The sequence below is a fragment of the Scyliorhinus canicula genome, chromosome 3 (assembly GCF_902713615.1).
Source record: "Scyliorhinus canicula chromosome 3, sScyCan1.1, whole genome shotgun sequence".
In the NCBI taxonomy this organism is placed as follows: Eukaryota; Metazoa; Chordata; class Chondrichthyes; order Carcharhiniformes; family Scyliorhinidae; genus Scyliorhinus; species Scyliorhinus canicula.
In genome coordinates, this window is record NC_052148.1 from 169,212,339 (window position 1) to 169,237,404 (window position 25,066).

The 25,066-nt window shown below is 50.4% G+C and overlaps 1 protein-coding gene across 1 annotated transcript in view; it reads left to right on the plus strand.

Annotated features, from left to right (window-relative positions):
* LOC119963108 (lysosome membrane protein 2-like) overlaps positions 1-25,066 on the plus strand; it is a 117,083-nt gene that overhangs the window by 17,056 nt on the left and 74,961 nt on the right. Inside the window, exon 2 of the mRNA XM_038791709.1 lies at positions 23,154-23,311. Within this exon, the coding sequence (XP_038647637.1) occupies positions 23,154-23,311 (158 nt within the window). The remainder of the gene's footprint in view (positions 1-23,153; positions 23,312-25,066) is intronic.

Consider the following 25,066-nt stretch of genomic DNA (forward strand, 5'->3'; position numbering starts at 1 on the left):
CTCTACTCAGTGCCATTATCTTAATTACATTATGAATATGAAGAGCATCATGGGGCAAAGTTCTTTTTGCCCCACTTGTGATTTAATCTGTTTGTGTATTTGTTATTTGTGTTGATAATTTCTCTAATTCAAGGGGTGGCACAGTGGTTTGCACTGCTGCCTCACAGCGCCAGGGATCAGAGTTCCATTCTGACCTCTGGTGACTGTCTGTGAGGTTTCTGCATTCTCCCCGTGTCTGCATGGATTTCCTCCGGGTGCTCCGGTTTCCTCCCATATCCAGGGTGGATTGGGGAGTGGACCCGGATAGAGTGTTCATTCGGAGTGTCGGTGCAGACTTGATGGGCTGAATGGCCTCCTGCACTGTAAGGGTCCTAAAATGGAGATTGTTTTGTTTTATCAGCGCTTTTGTTTGCAATACATCGTGCCTGTGGCAGGAGCAAGGTGTTTTAAATCCATTTTTAAATCAGAAAGTAAAATGCTGCAGATGCTGAAAATCTGACTAAATCCGAAATTGTTACAAGCAGAATCTGTGGAGAAAATTTGAGACAATTGATCTGGGGCAGCAGGTAGCACTGTGCTGCCCCACAGCTCCAGGGGCCCGGGTTCAATTCCAGCCTTGGGTGACTGTGTGGGATTTACACATTCTTGTGACTGCATGAGTTTCCTCCCACAGTGCAAAGATGTGCAGGTGAGGTGGATTGGCCAAGCTAAATTGCCCTTAGCGTCCAGGTTTGTGTGGGTTAGGTGGGGTTATGGGATTGCAGGGATAGGGCAGGAGACTGCTTCAGGTAATTCTTCAGACGGTTGGTGCAGACTCGGTGCTGAATGGCCTCCTTCTGCACTGTAGGGATTCTATGATCTTTTCCCGTATAATCAACTCCTCAGAACTGAATGATGCTGCTCATGAATATCATTTAAAAAAAAAAAAAAAATTTTTATTGAAATTTATTGAAAAATGTATAACAACAGAATAATAATAATAACAATTATAAACACCCCCCGGCACCTGTAACAACGCATATAACGAACCCCCCCAACCCCCCCAAACCCAATAAACAACAAAATAAATAAACAATAATTTAAATTAACATAAACAATACCACCCTCAAACCCCCCCCCCCCCCCCCCCAGGTTGCTGCTGCTGCTGACCTAGTTCCTTATCGTTCAGCCAGAAAGTCGAGGAAAGGCTGCCACCGCCTAAAGAACCCTTGTACCGACCCCCTCAGGGCGAATTTGACCTTCTCCATCTTAATGAATCCCGCCATGTCATTGATCCAGGTCTCCACACTTGGGGGTCTCGCATCTTTCCATTGCAACAAGATCCTCCGCCGGGCTACTAGGGACGCAAAGGCCAAAACACCGGCCTCTTTTGCCTCCCGCACTCCCGGCTCCACCCCAATCCCAAATATTGCGAGTCCCCAGCCTGGTTTGACCCTGGATCCTACCACCCTCGACACCGTCCTTGCTACCCCCTTCCAGAATTCCTCCAGTGCCGGGCATGCCCAAAACATATTGGCCTGGTTCGCTGGGCTCCCTGAACACCTGATGCACCTGTCCTCACCCCCAAAAAACCTGCTCAACCTCGTCCCGGACATATGAGCCCTGTGCAGTACCTTGAACTGGATGAGGCCAAGCCTCGCACGTGAAGAGGAGGAGTTCATCCTCTCCAGGGCGTCCGCCCATGTCCCCTCCTCAATCTGCTCCCCCAGCTCCACCTCCCACTTAGCCTTCAGCTCCTCTACCGATGCCTCCTCCACCTCCTCCACCACCTGGTAGATGTCAGACACCTTCCCATCCCCGACCGCACTCTATCCCTTACACCCCGTGGGGGCAGCGAATGGAACCCCTCCACCTGCCGCCTAGCAAACGCCTTAACCTGAAGGTACCTAAACATATTCCCCGGGACGAGCTCAAACTTCTCCTCCAGCTCACCCAGGCTCGCAAACCTCCCGTCAATGAACAGGTCTCCCTACATCCTTATGGCCGCCCTGTGCCACCCCAGGAACCCGTCATCAATGTTCCCTGGGACAAACCGGTGGTTCCCCCGCAGCGGGGCCTCCACCGAGCCCCCACTTCCCCCCTGTGTCACCTCCACTGCCCCCAAATCTTGAGGGTAGCCGCCACCACCAGGCTCGTAGTGTACCTCGTTGGAGGGAGCGGCAACGGCGCCGTTACCAGTGTCTTCAGGCTCGTGCCTCCGCAGGACGCCATCTCCATCCGTTTCCATGCTGCCCCCTCCCCATCCATTACCCACTTACGTACCATCGAGACGTTAGCCGCCCAATAGTACCCAGAGAGGTTGGGCAGCGCCAGCCCCCCTCTATCCCTGCCCCGCTCCAAAAAGACTCTCCTCACCCTCGGAGTCCCGTGCGCCCAAACAAATCCCGTGATGCTGCTGTTCACCCTCCTAAAAAAGGCCCTCGGAATGAAAATGGGGAGGCACTGAAACAAAAACAAAAACCTCGGGAGCACCGTCATTTTAACGGCCTGTACCCTACCCGCCAACGACATCGGCAGCATGCTCCACCTTTTAAACTCCTCTTCCATCTGCTCCACCAACCTAGTAAAATTAAGCTCCTGCAAAGTCCCCCAACTCCTAGCCACCTGAACCCCAGGTACCTAAAACTCCTCACTGCCCTTTTTAGCGGGAGCCTACCAATCCACTCCTCCTGATCTCCCGGGTGTACAACAAACAGCTTGCTCTTGCCCAGGTTCAACTTGTAGCCTGAGAAACTCCCAAACTCAGCAAGAATCTCCATCACCTCCGGCATTCCCTCCCCCGGGTCTGCTACATACAGCAGCAAGTCATCTGCATAAAGCGACACTCGGTGCTCCTCCCCACCCCGCACCAGACCCCTCCACCTCCCCGACTCCGAGAGCCATGGCAAGAGGCTCAATTGCCAACGCAAAAAGCAAGGGGGACAGGGGGCACCCCTGCCTCGTCCCACGGTAGAGCCTGAAGTACTCGGACCTCCTACCGTTTGTCACTACACTCGCCATCGGGGCCTCGTACAACAACCTCACCCATTTAATAAACCCCTCCCCAAACCCGAACCCCTCTAACACCTCCCACAAGTACCCCCACTCAACCCTGTCAAAGGCCTTCTCCGCATCCAATGCCACCACAATCTCCGCCTCCTTCTGCCGCCGGCATCATTATCACATTTAGCAGCCTTCGCACATTAGTGTTCAGCTGCCTCCCCTTCACAAAACCCGTCTGATCTTCATGTATCACCCCGGCACACAGTCCTCTATCCCATGCCTCGTTAAAGGTCCTGACCAACAGGGGGCCCAGCAGGTCCGCATATTTCTTATAAAATTCAACCGGGAACCCATCCGGTCCCGCCGCCGCCTTCCCCGACTGCATGTGGCCAATCCCTCTGACCAGCTCCTCCAACTCGATCGGCGCCCCCAGGCCCTCCACCTGCTCCTCCTGCACCCTTGGAAATCTGTCTGTCCAAAAAGCTCTCCATCCCCCCCCACCCTCCCACCAACGGCTCCGACCGGTACAGTTTCCTGCAGAAGTCCCTAAAGACCCCATTGACCTCTGCCCCCTGCCGCACCACATTCCCACCCCTGTCCTTCACTCCACCAATCTCCCTAGCCGCGTCCTTGCGAAGCTGATGCGCCAGCATCCTGCTCGCCTTCTCCATACTCGTAGACCACTCCCTGTGCCTTCCTCCACTGTGTGTCCGCCTTTCTGGTGGTCAATAAATCAAACTTGGCCTGCAAGCTACGCCGCTCCCCTCCTCCGGGGCCTCCGTGTACCTCCTATCTACACTCAACAGCTCCCCCACCAGTCTCCCTCTTTTCCCCCCCCCCTCTCCCTATGGGCTCGGATGGAGATCAGCTCCCCCCTAATCACTGCCTTCAGAGCCTCCCACACCATCCCCACCCGGACCTCCCCAGTATCATTGACCTCGAGGTACCTCTCGATACATCTCCGGACTCTCCTGCACACCTCCTCCTCAGCCAACAACCCCACGTCCAGATGCCAAAGCGGGCGCTGGTCCCGCACCTCCCCCGTCTCCAAATCCACCCAATGCGGAGCATGGTCCGAAATCGCTATAGCCGAATATTCGGCATCCTCCACCCTCGGGACCAGCCCCCTACTCGGGATAAAGAAATCAATACGGGAATAAACCCTGTGCACATGGGAGAAAAAAAAGAGTACTCCCGAGCCCTCGGCCTTCCGTACCGCCAGGGATCCACCCCTCCCATCTAGTCCATAAACCCCCTCAACACCTTGACCACCGTCGGCCTCCTGCCTGTCCTAGAACTAGAACGATCAGGCCCCCCACCTCCAGGTCAGGAATGCGGCCCGACATACGCCTCATGAAACCAGCATCATCCCAATTTGGGGCATACACATTTACCAACACCACCCTCTCCCCCTGCAGCTTACCGCTCACCATCACTTATCTGCCGCCACTATCAGCCACCACCTCCGACGCCTCAAGCGCCACCCTCTTCCCCACCAGTATCGCCACCCCCCCGGTTCTTCGCGTCGAGCACTGAATGGAAAACCTGCCCCACCCACCCCTTCCTCAGACGAGGAAGTTTCTCGCCGTGTTTGTGTGGGTTTTGCCCCCACAACCCAAAGATAGAACATAGAACAGTACAGCACAGAACAGGCCCTTCGGCCCTCAATGTTGTGCCGAGCCATGATCACCCTACTCAACCCACGTATCCACCCTATACCTGTAACCCAACAACCCCCCCCCCCCCCCCCCCAACCTTACTTTTATTAGGACACTACGGGCAATTTAGCATGGCCAATCCACCTAACCCGCACATCTTTGGACTGTGGGAGGAAACCGGAGCACCCGGAGGAAACCCACGCACACAGGGGGAGGACGTGCAGACTCCACACAGACAGTGACCCAGCCGGGAATCGAACATGGGACCCTGGAGCAGTGAAGCATTTATGCTAACCACCATGCTACCCTGCTGCCCCGAATGTGCAGGCTAGGTGGATTGGCCATGCTAAATTGCCCCTTTAATGGCAAAAACGAATTGGGTACTCCAAATTAAAAAGATTTGATTAACTGAAACATGCTCCCCCTGCATTAGCTTGCATAAACGGCCGAGTCTGAAGTTTTTGATTTCACTGCAACGCCTTTCAGGTTAAGTTTGGGACCCTGGACATTGGTCACCCTTTTCTTCCTACCATCAGGACTGTGATAAGGGCCAAGCCATTGACCTTCCACACCAAACATCTCCACACTTAGCAGATCGTTCACTGCCATTTCCACAAGTTTGAATGCATCCCTAAAAAACAAACTTCACTTCTCACCAATATTTGCATGTATTAATCCCTCCTTGATACCCAAGTAACTCTCCTTTAACTGCCGCCAACTGCTTGCCTTCCCTGGCACAATAGAATTTACCTTCTATTTGCTACTTGCACTGCAGTCTCCTCTACAGAAAACAACATACAAATTAGGCAATTGCTATGCAGCAGTCTCCCTCTGCAAGTGTGACAGAACTTTGCGTTGCCCACAACTTTAATCCTATGCATCACTCCCATTCTGACTTCAATGTTCTGCTGGCACATTATCAAGAACACCACCCTCATTTTCTGGGCGTAGGCTGATCTTGCCTTAAGGTTGACTTTAACAACTTCCATGTGGTTTTTTTATTTCTTTGATTTACATGATCATCTCTCCTTTTTTCTCAAATGTTTGTCATTTGGCTATTTCCTGTACGCTCCTACCCTTATTTTCATCAGTGTTTAATGTGAAAATGGTTGAAATGAGGACTCATTGAACACTAAATTGCAGGAAGGTTGAACGATGGTCTGCTTACGCAGTCTGCCTAGCTGATGGTGGAATGTCATTTTTAAAATTTCACTGTGAATATAGCAGCAGTTGTCCAATTCAGCGAAGCTACTTGTGGATTTAGTAAATGAAGGATGTGGGTGTGTGTATATCGTGATTCGGTAATAAAGATTTTTATGAGGGCTTGCTCTCTGATAAATGCGTGCTTGATTGTTTTTTGAGGGCCACACCAGACCCAGGATTTGGAATATCAAAATATTCAAGCTCTTTTATGTTTATATTGAACCAATTGCGGACGTCCGAGAGAGGATTTTATAATTTAAATGAGGCTCGCTGTTTATCACACCAAACAAAAGCAAGTTGTTTTGGTCCCCCTTGTCCATCCATGTGTTGAAGAATTGTAATCTTTTGCACCCCCAACTTACCAGCACTTTTCTTGTTTTACAAAAGCAAAACATGGCAGATGCTGGAAATATTCAGGTTATACAGTGTGGGCTGGGCGATGCTCTTGTATTAAGACTACTCCGACATGAGGCCTTTGACCTGATGATCTGTTGTCATTTTAACTTTTCCATTTTCCTTGGCTGAAGCTGACCCCCCCCCCCTTCTGCTTGAAATATCGGTATTGATGGAGGCAACAGTACTTGGCGTAAAGCTACTGGTTTGATGTGTTACTAAATGATGCTGTGCAAAAATCAACCTGAAGCAAAGCCAGTGTCCAGTTCATATGTAATGAGTTGGAGCATGTGTGGGTGCAAGGAGAGCAGATGCCAGGCACTTTTCATTGAGTTGAAAGGCAATTTTGAAAGTTAAAGTAAATGGGCCAAAAAATTAATGCTGTAAAAATAACGAAAGACATGGGGGGGGGCGATTCTCCAAAATGGAGATCAAGTGTTCGCGCCTTCGCGTCTCACGACGGCGCAAAACGGGCATGGGGACGACCAATTCTGCCCCCCCCCCCCCCCCCAGGGGGCCAGCAGGGCCCTGGAGCGGTTCACGCCGCTCCAGCCTCCCTTCCTGGTGCCAAATGAGCGCCGTGCCAGCCCGCGCATGTGCAGGTGGGCCGTGCCAACCTGTGCATGCGCGGGGGACTTCTTCAGCGCGCCAGTCCCGACTCAACATGGTGTCGGGGTTCAGGGGCCAACCGCGCAACGAAATAGGCCCGGGGGGGGGGGGGGGGGGAAAGAGGCCGGCTCGCCGATTGGTGGGCCCTGATCGCGGGCCAGACCCCATCGGAGGCCCCCCCCCCCCCCCAGAGAAGGTGCGCTTTTCCGCCACCCCCGACCCTTCGCGCTGAGTTCCCGCCGGCAGCGACCAGGGGTGAACAGCGCCTGCAGGACTCTGCCGTATCCACACGGCCGCTCGACACATCCGGGCCGGAGAATCGGCAGCCCCGCCGAATCCAGCGGACCACAGCCGGCACCGCGTCAAATACACTGGCGCCGATTCTCCGCACCTCGAAGAATTGCGTGCTGGCGTTGTGGCGCGGTTGCGGCGATTCTCAGGCGTGGGGCTCGGAGAATCGCGCCCATGATTTATTGATAACCAGGGAAAGGGGAGGGGAAAACTGTACATGATTTTACATTTTTATATTCTCACATGAGGAACCACAAGTAAACATGATAAGAATACATTGTAAAACTACTGTTACTGAGGTCTTGAGTACAAGAATTGCTTCAGTAGCAGGAACTGAGCCTTTAACTTTCCACTGCAACAGCCATTTTGTTCTGTCTGCTGTTATCTTCCTTCTGCATACTAAATACTAACATCCTCTGCACTTTTTTAATCCTGGAGAACAGGACATAAAATATATGCTTCTAGTACGGTGGCGCAGTGGTTAGTACTGCTGCCTCACGGTGCCGAGGCCCCAGGTTCGACCCGGCTCTGGATCGTTGTCCGTGTGGTGTGGAGTTTGCACATTCTCCCCATGTCTGCGTGGGTTTCACCCCCACCACCCAAAGATGAGCAGGGTAGGTGGATTGGCCATGCTAAATTGCCCCTTAATTGGAAAAATGAATCGGGTACTCCAAATTTATTTCTAAATTTATTTTTTTTAAATGTATGCTTATTCCCATCCTTGGGTTTGCACATTCTCCCCGTTTTTGCGTCGGTTTTGCCTCCACAACCCAAAGATGAGCAGGGTAGGTAGATTGGCCATGCTAAATTGCCCCTTAATTGGAAAAAATGAATTGGGTACTCTAAATTTTAAAAAGAAGTCGCTGAACGGTTGCCACCCCTGAGTGAAACCCTATAATGAACCCCATAAGGCAGGGGTGGGCAAACTTTTCCGTGCAAGGGCCACATTCAGAAATTCACAATTTTAAAGGGCCGCATAGTATATTAAGTAAAATAATTAATATTTTAAATAGCCAAAATAAAAGGTCTTTAAAGAAAAAAAGCACATTTATTTGAAAAACAAAGTAACTCAGTAAGTAACAGAACAATGTCAATGAGAATGATGCATCTGACTGCAGTCATTTACCAGTTTGTTGAAATCAGGTGTCAAGTTGCTTGTGCTGATCCTTAACACTGACAGAAGCACAGCCTAGCCGAGTCAACGATAAAAACGCGCGTAGTGGGGTGGATGAGTGGGGCTGCCTTATTGGTCGGTTTAGTTGGGTGTGCGACCAATAGGAGTCCAGGTTACAAACAATAATAAGGCTTATTGTTTGTAACCTGGACTCCTATTGGTCGCACGCCCAACTAAACCGACCAATGAGACAGCCCCACTCATCCACCCCACTACGCGCGTTTTTGTGCGGCCCGCCAATGAGGTGCCCGGAATCATAACCGGCATTTTTGAGAAGCCGCCGGGGAAAAGCCGCTGAAGTAAATGCGCTTATTCAATAAGCGTATTTACTTCAGCGGCTTTTCCCCGGCAGCTTTTCAAAAATGCCGGTTATGATTCCGGGCACCTCATTGGCGGGCCGCATAAAAACCTTTGTCGGGCTGTAGTTTGCCCACCCCTGCCTTAAGGCAAACTTAATTTCCTCTAGCCTAAGAAACCTTGCCATGTTGCTGACCCACGCTCCTGACTTTGGAGGCTCCGTGGTCCTCCATTCCAACAAAATCCATCTCCGGGCCACCAGGGAGGCAAAGGCCAAAAAACCATTCCCCCCCCCCCCCCCCCCCCCCCCCCCCCCCCCCACCGGCTCCCGGATCTTCTGACACTCCACATATTGCCACCTCTGGGCACTCCCTTCCAAGACCTCTGACATGACATCTGAAAATCCCTGCCAAAATCTGCTCTGCATCGGACACACCCAAAACATAAACATGGTTCGCTGGTCTTCCCCCTCCACCTCTTCAAAAAAACTATTCATCCGGTCTACAGTCATATGAGTTCTGTGGACCACCTTGAATTAGATCAGGCTAAGCCTGGCACACGATGAGGATGCATCGTCTCTCCTCGGGGCCTTCTCCCATAGCCTGATTCTCTTTCTCCCCCCCCCCCCCCCAATTGGGACCCCTTCCCACTCCATCGGTTCATTGTATGTTTCCGGGCCCTTGCCACGGCAGCACTCCCATCCCCACCCAAAAAACACTCCAGCAGCCCGGTGGTGATAGCCACCCTCCAATCCTGGAACCAACTGCGGCGGCAATTTGACCTGACCCAAATGTCGGACAAAGCTCCCATCTGCAACAACCATAGGTTCACACCAGCACTGACTGACGCCACCTTCAAAAGGTGGAGGCAGGACAGAGGACACTGACAGTTAGGGACCCATATACGGACGGCAGGATTGCAACACTGGACGAACTGACAGAGAAATTTCAGCTAGCCAGGGGGAACGAGCTAAGGTATCTGCAGCTTAAAAACTTCCTGCGAAAGGAGACAAGGATGTACCCACAACCACCACGACAGACACTACTGGACGCAAGCATACTAGACAAGGGAAACTGTAATGACATGTACGACCGACTGACAGAAAGAGCTGACACCGTACTGGACGCAACAAGAAAGAAATGGGAGGAGGACCTGGGGATTGAGATAGGGTGGGGACTCTGGAGCGAAGCACTGCATAGGGTCAACTCCACCGCCACGTGCACAAGGCTCAGCCTGACGCAGCTAAAAGTGGTACATAGAGCACACTTAACAAGAACCCGTATGAGTGGGTTCTTCCCGGAGGTGGAGGATAGAGGTGCCAAGTGGGCCCGGCCAACCACGCCCACATGTTCTGGTCTTGCCCCAGACTTGTGGAGTACTGGACAGCCTTCTTCGAGGCTATGTCCAAAGTGGTGGGGGTGAGGGTGGAGCCATGCCCGATAGTGGCGGTCTTCGGGGTTTCAGACCAGCCAGATCTATTCCTGGGGAGGAGGGTGGACGCCCTTGCCTTTGCCTCCCTGATCGCCCGCCGTAGAATCCTGTTTGGCTGGCGGTCAGCAGCACCGCCCAGAGCTGCAGACTGGCTGTCCGACCTCTCGGAATCTCTCCAAATGGAGAAAATCCAAATTCGCCATCCGAGGGTCAGATGACGGCTTCCACAGAACGTGGGAGCCATTCATGCGAATGTTCCGGGACCTGTTTGTGGCCAACGAACAAGAGGAAGAATAGCCAGGTAGCCAAGAATCAGGGGAAATTAGTCAAGAATCAGGGGAAGGTAGCCAAGGCATGAAAGGGAGAGATGGACTTGGGGGGGGGGGGGGGGAGCAGCAGAAGCGGAGGAGAGCACGGGACGGCAGTGAGACCCATCCGGGTGAAGCAGGCGAAACAACACAAAATACAATACCCTACCAGTTATTCTATTTCATTTTTATTGTGTTTTATGTTCCTAACCATTGATATCTTATCTGCCCAGTAGTAATTAATAAAGTTCGGAAGGGCCAAGCCCCCCTCCCTGCGCTCCCGGACAAGAAGGACCTTCTTCACCCTCAGGGCTTTCCCAGCCCACATAAAACCCAAGATCGCTGCATTCATCTTCCTAAAAAATGCCTTGGGGATGAAGATTGGAAGGCACTGAAACACGAAAAGCAATCTCTGGAGGACTGCCATTTTCACAGTCTATCCCTTCCCTGCCAATGACAGCGGGAGCACACCCACCTACGGAAGTCCCGTTTCATTTGTTCAATCAACCTGCCCAAGTTTAGTGGATGAAGCTGACCCCAGTCCCTTGCCACTTGAATCCCCAGGTACGTAAAACACTTTGAATGGCATCTCCCTCAGTCTCCTCTCCTGCCCCCTTGCCTGGATCGCGAAGACCTCATTCTTGCCCATATTCAGTTTGTAACCCGAGAACCGACCAAATCCCTCCAATATCCCCATAATTCCTGCAATCCCCCCCCCCCCCCCCCCCCCAAACGATTCTGTTTATATAAAGGAGCAAATCGTCCGCATAGAGCGAGACCCGATGTTCTCCCCCCCCCCCCCCCCCCCCCCCCCCCCCCCCGGCCAAATGTTTGATGCTCTCAGCGCCATTGCCAAAGGCTCTATGGCCAGGTCAAACAGTATGGGGGACAGTGGACACCCGTGTCTCGACCCCCAACACAGATTAAAATATTCTGATCGAACCCGATTTGTCCTTTCATTCGCCATCGGTACCTGATATAGCAACTGGACCCAATCCACAAATCCCTACCCAAACCTTCATAGGACACCCCACAAATACTTCACTCCACCCGATCAAAGGCCTTCTCTGCATCCATGGCCACCACCACCTCCACCTCATGCCCCTCCTATCACACTTAGCCGCCCAATGTTGGACGTCAGGTGTCGTCCCTTAACAAATCCCGTCTGGTCCTCCCCTTTTACCCCCGGAACACGATCCTCGATACGTGTGGCCAAGATATTTGCCACATTCAACAGGGAGATTAACTTATACAAACCACAGCTCTCAAGATCCTTATCCTGCTTCAAAATAAGGGAGCGATGCCTGCGATAACGTTGGGGGGAGTACTCCCAGCTCCTTGGACTCATTAAAAGCCTTTACCAAGAGCTGCCCCAACAGCCCGGAAAACATTTTGTAAACTCAACTGGGCCCGGGGCCATACCTGATTGCATCATCCCCAACCCATCTATAACCTCCCCTGGCCTAATTGGAGCACCCAAATCCTCCACCAACTCCTCATCTATCCTCGGGAACTCCAGCCCCCCAGGAATCGTTTCATACCCTCCTCCCCGGCTGGGGGTTCCGATTTATACAATTTACTATAAAACTCCCAAAACACATCATTCACCCCCGCCGGATCCAGAATTTCCTCCTCCCCACCGGATCCCTCACTTTCCCAATGTCTCTCGCCGCCTCTTGTTTCCTCAGCTGATGCGGCAACATCCTGCTGGCTTTTTCCCCATATTCATACACTGCCCCCTTTACCCTCCTTAGCTGTCCCACCGCCTTACCCGTGGACAGGAGCCCAAATTCCAGTGGTAGTCTCTGACACTCTTTCAAAAACCCATTATCCTGAGATTCCACGTACCTCCTGTCCACCTGTAAAATTTCATCTACCAGCCTGTCCAACCCTGCCTGCTCAGCCTTTTCCTTATGGGCCTGAATTGAAATGAGTCCCCCCCCCCCCCCCAATAACCGCCTTCAGTGCCTTCCACACCACCCCTGCTGAAAGCTCACCCGTGTCATTGATCCTTGTATATCCCCTTCACCCGCTCACACGCCGCCGCCTCTGATAACAGCCGCACACCCGAACCCCATTGTGGGCACCGGGCCTTTCCTTTGCTAACTTGCAAATCTACCCAGTGCGGGGTGTGGTCTGACACCTCTATTGCGGAATATTCAACATCTATCACCTCGGCCACCAGCGTCTTATCCACAACAAAAAAAGTCTATCCGGGAATACACCGTACACACTTGGGAGTAGAAAGAACCCGTCTAACAAACTCAACGTCATCCCGGTTCAGGACATGTATATTTACCAATACCATGGCCATTCCCTCCAGCTTCCCACTAACCATAACATATCTACCCCCAGGGTCGGCTTCTATATTCCACACCTCGAATGCCACCCGCTTATTAACAAAGATCACCACACCCCCTTGTTTTAAAGTCCATCCCCGAAAGGAACACCTGACCAGCCCATCCCTTCCTTATCCTAATCTGATCCCGATCCTCCCCCCCCCCCACCTTCAGATGTGTCTCCTGCAACATGGCCACGTCTGCCTTCAGTTGCCTTAAGTGCGCGAACACACGGGCCCATTTGACTGGCCCATTCAGTCCCCGAACGTTCCACGTGACCAACCTGGTCGGAGGGGGGTCCCTGCCGATCAGCCAAAACCTCTCCTAGGCCAGTCTGCGGCCCATGTCCGGCACCTTCCCTGGCCCGCCCTCGGCAGCTACCTTCATCAATCCTCCTCCTCCACTTTTTGAAGTCTCCTCCCCCACATCGATCTTCAGCTCTCTTTTTTCCCCCCCCCCCCCCCCCCCCCCCCCCACTTTGCTTCTGTGAACTAGCCTGCCCAGCTAGCCTGGCAGCCCCAGCCCATGGCACCTCCCATCCTAACCCCCACTGATTCCCCTCCCCCCCCCACACTTAGTGCAACAGTCAAAACAAAGGCAAGAAGTAAAAACAAACGAGCAATCCCTGCCAAGGTCTGAACACCAAGACCCACCCCTCATCCCTTAACCAAACACTGTAAACCAACCTAACCCCCAAACAGCTGAAAAATGAAAGAAGCCCAAACAACAAAAACATTTTTCACAACATGGTTCAGTTCTCCTCATCAGAGTTCACGGTCCTCCTTCCCCTGCCAGTCTATTCTCCTCCTTGAAGTCCACTGCCGCCTCCGTCGAGCCAAAGTACAACTCCCGGCCCCCATAGGTCACCCATGGGCAAGCGGGTAAAGTAAACCAAATTTCTTGCACAAGGCCGACTTGACCTTATTAAAGCTCGCCCTCCTCTTCGCAAGCTCTGCTCCCAGGTCTTGGTACAACCGAATCTCAACATCTTCCCAAGTGCATCGCCTTGTCTGCCTGGCCCACCTCATGATGTGTTCCTTGTCCAGGAACTGATGTAATCGTACCACCATCGCCCTCGGCGGCTTACCCCCTTGGGGCTTGCGTATCAGATCCAATGGCCGGTCAAACGCACTTTCCCCAAGCAGCTTCTCCAGCATCTTCCCATCATATGCACCAGCATCCGATCCTTCTATTCCCTCCGGCAGACCCACGATCCGGATGCTCTGCCTCCGAGCACGGTTCTTTTTCTTTTTCAAATTTAGAGTACCCAATTAATTTTTCTTTCCAATTAAGGGCAATTTAGCGTGACCAATCCCCCTAGCTTTCACATTTTTGGGTTGTGGGGGCAAAACCCATACAAACACGGGGAGAATGTGCAAACTCCACATGGACAGTGACCTAGAGCCGGGATCGAACCTGGCACCTCAGCGCCGTGAGGCCGCAGTGTTAACCCACTGTGCCACCATGCTGCCCTTACGGTTCTCAAAGTCCTTCACTTTCTCCATCAGTCACATCTGCTGGTCACGCAGCATCCCAGTCTCTGCTGCCATCGAGGTGGACTGTTCCTCATGCTCCCCTGCCAGCTCCTCCAACCTCTGGATTGCCTGTCCCTGGGCTGCTAGTCTCGACTCCACGCGGTCACCCACCACCTTGATCGAGTCCACTGCCTGGGCCAGGTCCTCCACACTCTCCTTCCGCTGTTGGGTGAACTTCTCATTTAGGAAACTCACAAACTGGTCCATCAACCACTGAACCGACAGGGCCAGAGCCTGCCCGTCCACCATCTCCACGTGTGCTGTCCGCTTCTCGCTCTCCTCAACCAACTGGTTCACTTTTTTCTGGGCACTTATGGACCACAGCTCCATAAACTAGGGGTCACTCTCTTCTACACTCACTTCTGCACCTTTTCCCCATAAAATCCCTGTGACAAACCAGCATAAAGGCCACAAGAAGACCACCATGAGCACGAGCTGCCAAATATGCAACCACTCACTCCATGGCTGCCAGCGGAAGTCTGTTACTTTGCACTTTCAACAGAACTTGAATTGTTTTTTTTTTGGTTCCTTCCCCGCCGATCCCTTTTTTCTTTTTTTTTATACCCAATTAATTTTTCCCAATTAGGGGGCAATTTAGCGTGGCCAATCCACCCAGCCTGCACATCTTTGGGTTGTGGCGGCGAAACCCACGCAAACACGGGGAGAATCTGCAAACTCCACACAGACAGTGACCCAGAGCCAGGATTGAACCTGGGACCTCAGCACCGTGAGGCAGCAGGGCTAGCCCTCTGCACCACCGTGCTGCCCTGTCAGCTGTGTTTTCTTGATCTATTTTCCCCAACTTTGTATTCGAGGTTCACAGTTTTAAACTGACCTATTGGCTGGAAGAATGTGCTTCGCCTCTGTGCTTGCAGGTTAGAGATAGAAAAGACCAGCTAGGGTTTGTTTAGTTTAGTATATATGTAACATAGAATAGTACAGTACAGCACAGTACAGGCCCTTCGGCCCACAATGTTGTGCCAATCATTTATCCTAATATAAGATCAACCTAACTTACACCCCTTCAATTTACTGGTAGGTGGATTGGCCACGCTAAACTACCCCTTAATTGGAAAAAATGAATTGGGTGCTCTAAATTTATTTTTAAAAAATAACCTGCTGACACTTGGTGTCTGATCTCTCCTGAAGAATAGTAATTTGAGTGAAAGAAATATCAGGGGATCTCTAGTACCAAAGGAAATTTTAATGAGCACATTTTCTCAATACGAGCAGTGTTGGCAAGACTGCACTAATTAGTTAGTCCTTCTCTAGCCGTTCTGAAGTTACTGATTGGTAACTGCTGTAAAAGAAAACTGCTGCAATTTACATGCTCACGATGCTCTGACAATAGTGCTAATCAGGTGGAGCATTTCAGTATTCTGACCCAGCACTAATTGGGATGCAAGCCCATGCCATGATGGTGTGTGACTTGGAAAGCAACTTCACAGCTGTTCTAACAATATTGCTTTTCTTGGAACTAAAGTCATGGCTTGGGTGATGGCGTTTCATGTATGTTGGGTGCTTCCTGTAAATGGTACATTCTGCAGCCACTGTATGTCCACGGTTTGAGAGATGGGCATTGAGTAGAGTGGTAGGCTGCAGACAACTGCTTTGTTTTGTTGCGTATAGAGTTTTGTGGTTGCATGTTGTTAGAGAAGTAGATGACGAGTGTATTTCACAATACTCCTGATGGGAACCTTGAAGCTGGTTGAGGTTTGGGGAGAGGGGTGCCGAGAGATTAGGTTTGGTTAGTAGGGTTCCCTGGAATTCTTGTTACTCCGAGGCGCAGTGGATTTTTAAATTCTACGTTAGAGAGGAGACGGCGATCAGTTGAAGTGAAAACACAGCAGCTGTGATTGAAGGAAATGCAGAATAGGTAAGGTTTCTTCTCGGGCATTCGTTAAGTGAAGATATTTTAAAGGAAGTGGCATGAAGCAGTGTCGGAAAATTGTTTTGTTTTTGGCACACCAAGCCAGATGTCACAACAAAGCAAATGTTCAGCCAGAGCAACACAGTTTGCAACCAACCCTCTGAGCAGCTGACTGTTGAGGTTCTGAAATGAGCAAAGTGATTGGGAACCGGGTGTGTTGCACGTTTTACTTGAGTGTAATTCGCGTTTATTGGAGTGTATTAACACGCCTCCGTTTAAAGGCCGTGTGCTTAACACTGCTAGGCTCTATGTATGTATTTTCAGCTCGGGAGTCGCCAGGTGCCGTATCTAGACACCTCACAGATATTCCAAGGTCAGGTTCAAAGTAATAAAACGATACACCGATTAGTAAGTTCCAAACGATCAATATTTATTATACAAATATAATAAATACGCATGCACACACTAAAGTACTAAGCTATAACTAAACTAAGCGATCAGAATACTTAACTAAACAGGAACAGGCAAGGTCAGGGAGCGAGGCCTTCGTTCCGATCTTGGTCTGTAACCTTCAGAGAGTGTGCGGGTCGCTGGGGGTCTAGTGGGGCTGGTTCGCGTAGCGAGCGTCGTATTGTCACTTACGGTTCGGTGGCTGGTGTTCAACGGCTGGAGTCAGGATACAAGTTGAAGTTCTTGGTCGAAGTCAAAGCCGGAGCACGAAAACAACAGCTCAAGCCGGAGCACAAACAGACAGGACCATGTGTGGGGGTCTATCTTTATAGTGGGCCCCAATGTCCGTGCCTTTTTGGGGCGGGCTTTACCTTCCATGCATTGATTGGATCAATTCTCAATCGATGTCTCATTAATTCCCCAATCTGAGGGTCCCTTCTCGATGGGTGGGGCGGTCTCTAGGGTCTTTTGAGATGGATACCTTTGGTGCCGCTCTGTCTGGACATCCACTTAAAGTATCTATTCAAACCCAAATGTTGCCATTGTGTGTGCCCAGATCTGGATTGCCTCATTAATATGCAAAGCGTTTTGCTATTAACACCTTTGGTTTGAGATCTTCCACCTGGCCAGAAACTGGTTTTGCTGCTTGCAAAATGCTAATCAGTCTTTGCAGACTGCTGTCTTGGCTAAACTGCTTTTTCCCTGCAGTCTTAGCAATTCTGCATCTTGTTAGCCCAGTGTCCATTTTAGGTGGCTACAGGTGTAATCTTGTTTTACAAATGTGTGGCTAAATTTCCAAAATCTCTGGCGGAAAGGTCTGCTGTACAGTGATCCATGAGGACATTACTCTGAACAGTCTTGCTGCAGTCAACGCTGATTTCACCAGAGTTCGAACACAGCCGATCCATCCCCAAAATTAAATATAAAAGACCATTTGGTAAAAAATTTTTAAATTTTAGAGTACCAATTATTTTTTTTCCAATAAGGGACAATTTAGCGTGGCAGATGCGCAGGTTAGGTGGACTGGCCATGATAAATTGCCCTTCGTGTCCAAAATTGCCCTTAGTGTTGGGTAGGGTTACTGGGTTATGGGGTTAGGGTGGAGGTGTTGACCTTGGGTAGGGTGCTCTTTCCAAGAGCCGGTGCAGACTCGATGGGCCGAATGGCCGCCTTCTGCACTGTAAATTCTATGAAATTCAATCCATCTGAACTACACATCTTTGGGTTGTGGGGGTGAAACCCACGGAAGCACGGGGAGAATGTGCAAACTCCACACGGACAGTGACCCAGGGCCGGCATTCGAATCCGCGTCCTCAGCGCCGCAGTCCCATTGCTATCCATTATGCCACCGTACTGCCCTTAACCTTTTAGTAAATCTAATACTCCTACTACTTATCTTCATGTAAAATATAGCTTTTGCTATCACTGTTTTGTTGCATTAGGATTCAGATGGTGAATGTTAATGATTGAGCTAATAAACAATTCCTAAAGTCTGATTTGCCAATAAAGCCAAATGCAGGGATGAAGATAGTTAAAAAAGGTTTGGTTAGGCGGCGAGCCATGTAACCGTGTTGGGCTCGGAATGTGGGTGACTGCAGGAAACACAGAGAAGTTGATTAACTAGTAGAGCAAAATTGTAGAAAATCCATCCATTGCCCTGTTTGTGGCATACTGTGGTCTAGCATGGGTTGCTTCATTGTCAGTGGAGATGAGGGACTAAACACAAGTTGTTCATGATTACCCCTACTCTTTATGCTGGAGGGAAGGTGTTAGCTGACAATCATTGAGCACAGGATTTCTCTGCTGGGCATGTGATTAGTTGGCCTGTGATGACCCGCTTCTTGCATATTGAAACAAAAACAGAAAATGCTGGAAAATCTCAGCAGGTCTGACGGCATCCGTAGAGAGAGATCAGAGCTAACGTTTCGAGCCTAGTTGACTCTTCGCCAGTCATCCAAACTGGAAACGTCAGCTCTGTTCTCGCTCCACAGATGCCATCAGATCTGCTGAGGTTTCCCAGCATTTTAAGTTTTCATTTCCGATTCCAGCATCTGCAGTAATTTGCTTTTGCTCTTGCATATTGACTTTGACTGCAGCTGCTGAAGCGTTTTGTCCTAGGATCTCTTGTTGTGTTGGAACTCTGAGGCTGTACTCTTGTCAAAACCATTACCGTTTTATTTGAGAGGTTGCACTCTCATTACTCCTGTAATATTCAGCTCTTAACGTTATTGGTTGTCCAAAGGCCATTGATGAAGTGTGGAACTGAGTGGTCAGTTATCCAAATTAAACTTTGAATAGATGATGCTTGAGCTGTCTCTATTGAAAGCTCCTTTCAGAACACTGGTTATTGGGACGCTAAGTGAGTGATAATTGGCTAGTGTGACATTAATCATTTTTCTTCTCTCGTGATTAAGAAGACATACCTGATAAATTAGCATATTGTGTAAAATGGTAATGTCATGTCTGCACTGGACCAACTTGATCGGGAGGCAGTTAGTTCCAATTTGCAGGTCTTCAGCTTTACAACTAGGAACTTTCCATGGACAGCCTCTTAATGCCACGTGGCGTTCAACCCTTGTTCGTCAAGATTAGCTAATTCAGTGTAAACTATGGGTGTGATTCTCCAGCCCCTTTGACTTGCTCAAAGGCCGGTCGATAGTGAGAGAGGCCAAAAACTAGACCCGTGCCAGGCACCAAACAGTAGGCGAAATCGGGATCTCGACGTAGTGTGGTGAGAAACCAATTATCATCACTTAAGCCCCATTTCCATACAATTAACGGGAGCCACCCCATATCCATCGGCCTCCTGCCATTCAGCGGCCACCCCAGCAAGTGCTCATGCTGATAATTAGTACTCCTTTTGGAAAGCGCAAACCTGGTGGAAGGGCTTCTGTGGGGAGCCGAGGAGGTGAGTAGCCATCTTTGCTCACGGGCAACGAGCCATGGGGTGCTGGGATTGCCACCTCAGTGCTCAGTGGGGGGTAAGGGACCCTCGGCTGGGGGTGGGAGACCCTCTGCAGGGGTGTGCTGTCATGGGGATGGGTGGCGACCACTAATGGCACTACATGCCAACCCCTGGATTGTATTGACCCATTCTGGGGGCAACCCCTGTCCCTGTCCATCTGCCCACTGATCACCCATAACTCCCACTGACTACCGAGGCCTCTGGCTGCGCGGCTGAAGGCTATCGCTCAAAGGGAATTGCCAAACAAAGTTAAGTGAGCACTTCACACATGCCACGTGGATTCCTGTGGGTGCATGGGCCATGTAGCATGTGGGAATCATTGTCTATCATCCCAATCACACCCTGATGCCTGGACACTGTGCTCGAACACTACAGGAGGCAACACCACACACACAGCAGCCAACATTCGAACACCCAGGGGATGTGACACAGCTCCGAGGACCTGTCCACAGCTGGAGGGTGGGTGAGCAAGAGCCATGGGGAGGATTGGGAAAGATGGCTGGAAAGATGGGCAAAGGGCCCAGCGGTCAGCCTACATTGCGGAACAAGGTGACAGGTTCTACAATGGTTCTGTGAAAAGGTGTTTAATGTGCTGTACAATACCCCACTCCCGATGGTGCCACCACTCCCTCTCCTCTCCTCTGGTGCCCTCAGTGATCCTCAACGTTCTTGGCCCTCCTAGCTCTACCATTACGTCTTGTTATCTCCCCAGGATGCACATCTGAGGTAGAGGCTGCCAGCTGCCTACCTCATCCCGTGGCCTTCGATGCCCCTGGCGGACGTCCTCTGGGGCCAGAGGGCCCCGGCTCACTTGGCGGCATGTGCACAGCCGAGCTGCCCTGTCTCGTGTACTGACCTCGAGACGTAGCCTCATCAGAGGGGTGGAACTTGGGGGAGCTGGTGGCTACCATCCCCACTCCATGGGATGCGTTCGGCTTGGCACTCGATGCCCCCTCCTCCCAGCTGGTGTCTGTAGGGCCCTGGGGTTCACCTTGAGACGGAGGGTGTCGATGCCCTCAGTGATGCTCCTCAGTGACTTGGCCATGCTCTGCAACACCTCAGCCATGCCCACCTGCAACTGGGAGAAGCTGTGCAGCGCCTTGGCCATTCCCATCTGAGAGTGGGACATGTACCGCAAAACCTCAAGGTAAGCTGGGTAGTGGGTGACACCACCCAGCGAGTCTGACATTCTGCCGAGACCCTCAGCCATGGTTGTCACCTACTGTGCGTTGCCTTGGACACCTTCACTTATGGTGCTGACGGCATGCAGCAGGTTCTCCGCTACGCTCGCCACCCTAGCAGTGTTGGCCTCGGTGCCACTCATTGCCGCCGCCATCTCCTGCGCTACTAGCCTCTGGGATTTCTCCAAGCGGCTAATGATCTGCTGGAGTGACGCTGACATCTCCCTCTGACTATCATGGCCACTTCCTATCGTCTCCATCAACTCCAGGTACTTCTGTACCACAGGCTCAGCATCAGGCTGGGACCCAGCAGCCCTCCGACTGCTGTCTTGCCTGGTGATTTCTACCTCCACCTGATGTGCATCATCAGTGTGGTGCTCCCCAGATTGTGCCCCTGAAATCTGCCCTGGTGGAGGGTGGGGATGACAGCTGTTCCGCAACTAAGGTTGCATCCTCTGAGCTCGCCTCTGAGTCAGGACAGGTTGCCACCTGGGATAGGCCGGGAGAATGGGCATGTGGTCAGTGGGAGCGATGGGTCAGTCAATAAGACAATCACTACTCACGTTTGACAGGTCTGCTGGGTGGAACCTGGTGGTTCCTAACCTCTGTGACATCCGCCAGCCTCCGCGTGGCTGACCAATCTGTCCTCGGTCGCCCCGGTCACCTCCAGGGCCCACTCCTTGAAGAAGGTGAGGATTTTTGTGTCCGACACCCCTCCGCCAGTCTGGGCCCCCTCCCGATGGTAATGGGAGAGCTTTTCCTGAGGAGACATTGAGAGGGCATCGTTAGCCACATGCATGGTTCAGTGATGGGAGTGGGTTTGTGAAGGAGGGGTTGGAGGGGTTTTTAGAGGAGTGGGGTGGAAGAACAGCTGGGAGGTCACATGGGGAGTCGATAGGTGAATGCTCCCCTTGTGTTTGGGGGGGGGGGGAAGGGATGGGATGGGGAGAGGGCGGGCGGTGGGTCTACTCACTCATGCTGCCCGCTGTAGGTCATCGGCCTTTTTCCAGCACTGGAGGCCAGTTGTCCTGGTCACATTTGCCGAGCTGACACCTGCCGTCACCTCATCCCAGACGGCACTGACTCTCCTGAACCCTCCAGAGATCACGACATGCTTTCTGGCCTCCAGGGCATCTGGCAGCCTCCCCAGATCTGCCTCCCCGAATCTTGGGGCCAGTCTCCTTGGCACCATTATTGCGTGCTGACTGGGGTTGGCTGCGCAAGTGCAGATGAAGTGCTGTTCGACCTTGTTAGCGGGGGGCTGGCGCGTGCGGTCCCGGCGAATAGCTGGCGAGCCTTCATTTGTGATGAGAAGCCCGTGAAGCCTCATTAAGTGGACCAATTAACGTTGCCGGCCTCGCTGGGCCAAGCGCAGGGAAAATCGCAGCAATTCCCGCTCACTGTCACACTTAGAAATGTTTCCAGAGAATTGTGCCCAATATGCGAAAATGTGGCTTTCTGCTCTTGTAACGTAGTTATTCACTGTCCCTATGAGGAGAAATCTGATTTTTTTTAATACGACATTTTAACACTTTAAAAAAATTTAAGTACTCAATTAATTTTTTTTCCCATGAGGCAATTTAACATGGCCATTCTACCCATCCTGCACATTTTTTGGGTTGTGGGGGTGAGACTCGCGCAGACCCAGGGATAATGTGCAAACTCCACGCAGACAGTGACCCAGGGCAGGATTGAACCCGGGTCCTCTATGCCGTGAGGCAGCTGTGCTAACCACTGCATCATTGTGCTGCCCATAACACTATATTACAGTTGTTTAGATTATTTCCTATCCACGTGCATTTATTTTTAAAAAGTAAAATTAAAGGCGTTACCCGAATGCATGCAGCATTCATTTTTAACAATTAAATTTAGAGTACCCAATTAATTTTTTTCCAATTAAGCGGCAATTTAGCGTGGCCAATCGACCTACCCTGCACATCTTTGGGTTGTGGGGGCGAAACCCACGCAAACACGGGGAGAATGTGCAAACTCCACACGGACAGTGACCCAGAGCCGGGATCGAAACTGGGACCTCGGCGCCGTGAGGCACAGGACTAACCCACTGCGCCATCGTGCTGCCCCACGTGCATTTTACCCAACATAAACCTAGTCAGTATTTCGAAACTGCAAAATTGCTGCAAAATTGCTGCAAGTCTCTTTGTTTTTTCCAGCTGCCTATGTTTTCCGTGTGTCAGCTACTTTCAATTCAAATTCAATAATTTGGCAGTACTTGCCAAATCAGGATTTCATTGTGAGCAATTGAATACAGACGTTCATATTTCTTTTAATGAAAAGAACATTGTGCTAACCAGAGTATTATAAATCTCACATTTCAATTTATTGCACTGCATTATTTAATTTATTCTTTGTCTTCACGATATATATATAATGCCTACTATTTTAAAGATTTGTCCCATCCATGTCCCATCCTTTGTCACTCTTCGGCTTTGCTTGTATCTTTTTGCAGGAAGTGCAGCTGAGGAATGATACGGTTACCTTTGAGACTTGGAAAAATCCTCCACCGCCAATTTACATGCAGTTTTACTTTTTTAATGTCACAAACCCTACCGAGGTGCTAAATGGGGGAAAACCCTATCTTGAAGAAAAAGGCCCTTACACTTACAGGTATGATCAATTAATCTTTTCAATTGGAACTTCTTCATGATGCTATTTAGACCATTTTGTTCTTTCCATAGAATTTTGAGAGATTCTTTTTTTTTTAACACAATGTTTGAAGCAAAATAGAAACATGCAATGAGGAAGATGATTTGATCCCTGAAGTCTCTCTCTTCCATAGACCATGTATAATGTGTGCCACTGTGGATTCCACCCAATGCATTCAATCTCTTCAAAGCTGCATTCGTTTCGGGGCAGCACGCTGGCGCAGTGGTTAGCATTGCTGCCTCACTGCTCCAAGGTTCGATTCCCAGCTCTGGGTCACTGTCCGTGTGGAGTTTGCACATTCTCCCCGTGTTTCGTGTGATTCACCCCCACAACCCAAAGATGTGCAGGGTAGGTGAATTGGCCATACTAAATTGCCCCTTATTGGGAAAAAATGAATTGGGTACTCTGAATTTTTTTTAAAAAGGGGAAAAAAGCTTCATTTGTTTCACCGTACATGTCAAAAAATTAATCTCTCAGAAACAGCCCAGATAGGATAAACCTGTGGCATGCAAAGGCAATGTTGCAGGAGTTTATTGCTTAAGATGTAGGGGTCCACATTGTTCCTGCATTTGTTATTCCTCCCACAGTCCAAAGTTGTGCCGGTTAGGTGGATTGGCCATGCTTAATTACCCCTTAGTGTCTAGAGATGTGCAGGTTTGGGGGGGACTGTGCGTGGGTAGAGTGCACTTTCGACGGGTCAGTGTAGACCCGATGGACCAAATGGCCTCCGTCCACATTGTAGGAATTCTATGACATAGCATAGATCTGGTTGAATGGGATAGGTACAAGGACCAGCAAAAGGTCACAAAGCAGTTTATAAGAACTACTAAAAGGGATTATGAAAGGAAACTTGCAAGGGACATCACATTCAATAAGAAGACATTTTATTATTATGTAAAGGGAAAGGGGGTGGTCAAGAGCGACATAGCTCCAATAAAAATTCCTGTACCAGCCTCCCCGGACAGGCGCCGGAATGTGGCGACTAGGGGCTTTTCACAGTAACTTCATTGAAGCTTACTCGTGACAATAAGCGATTTTCATAAAAGCTGAAAATGGATATATTGTCAGTGATAATGGGGAAATGGCAGACATTTTTTTATTATTTTTTTAAATTTAGAGTACCCAATTATTTTTTTTCAATTAAGGGGCAATTTAGAGCAGCCAATCTACCTATCCTGCACATCTTTGGGTTGTGGGGGTGAAACCCACGCAGACACGGGGAGAATGTGCAAACCCCACATGGACAGTGACCCAGGGCCGGGATTCGAACCCGGGTCCTCAGAAATGGCAGACATTTTGAACAATTACTTTCCCTCCGTGTTTACAGTAGAAAAGGCGGATAACTTGCTGAAAGTCCCAAAATAAATTAACAGTCGATAGAGGATAGGGACTAAATACAATTAATGCAAGTACACATCAGTAACTAGCAAATTAATGGAAGTACGAGTCACAAATCCCCAGGACCTGACTGTTTCCATCTGAGGGTGTTTAAAGGAAGTAGGAGAGCACATTGTAGATGCTTGAACTACAGTCTTCCAGAGATCTGTAGATTCAGGAGTAGTCCCTCTGGATTAGAAAATTCAACATGTTACTCTACGTTTTAAGGGGGAAAGCAGGGAATGACAGACCAATTAGCCTAACATCTGTGGTGGGGAAATTGCTAGAGTATATAATCCATGAAGGGGTAACTGAACACCTTGAAAACATGTGGTTGAT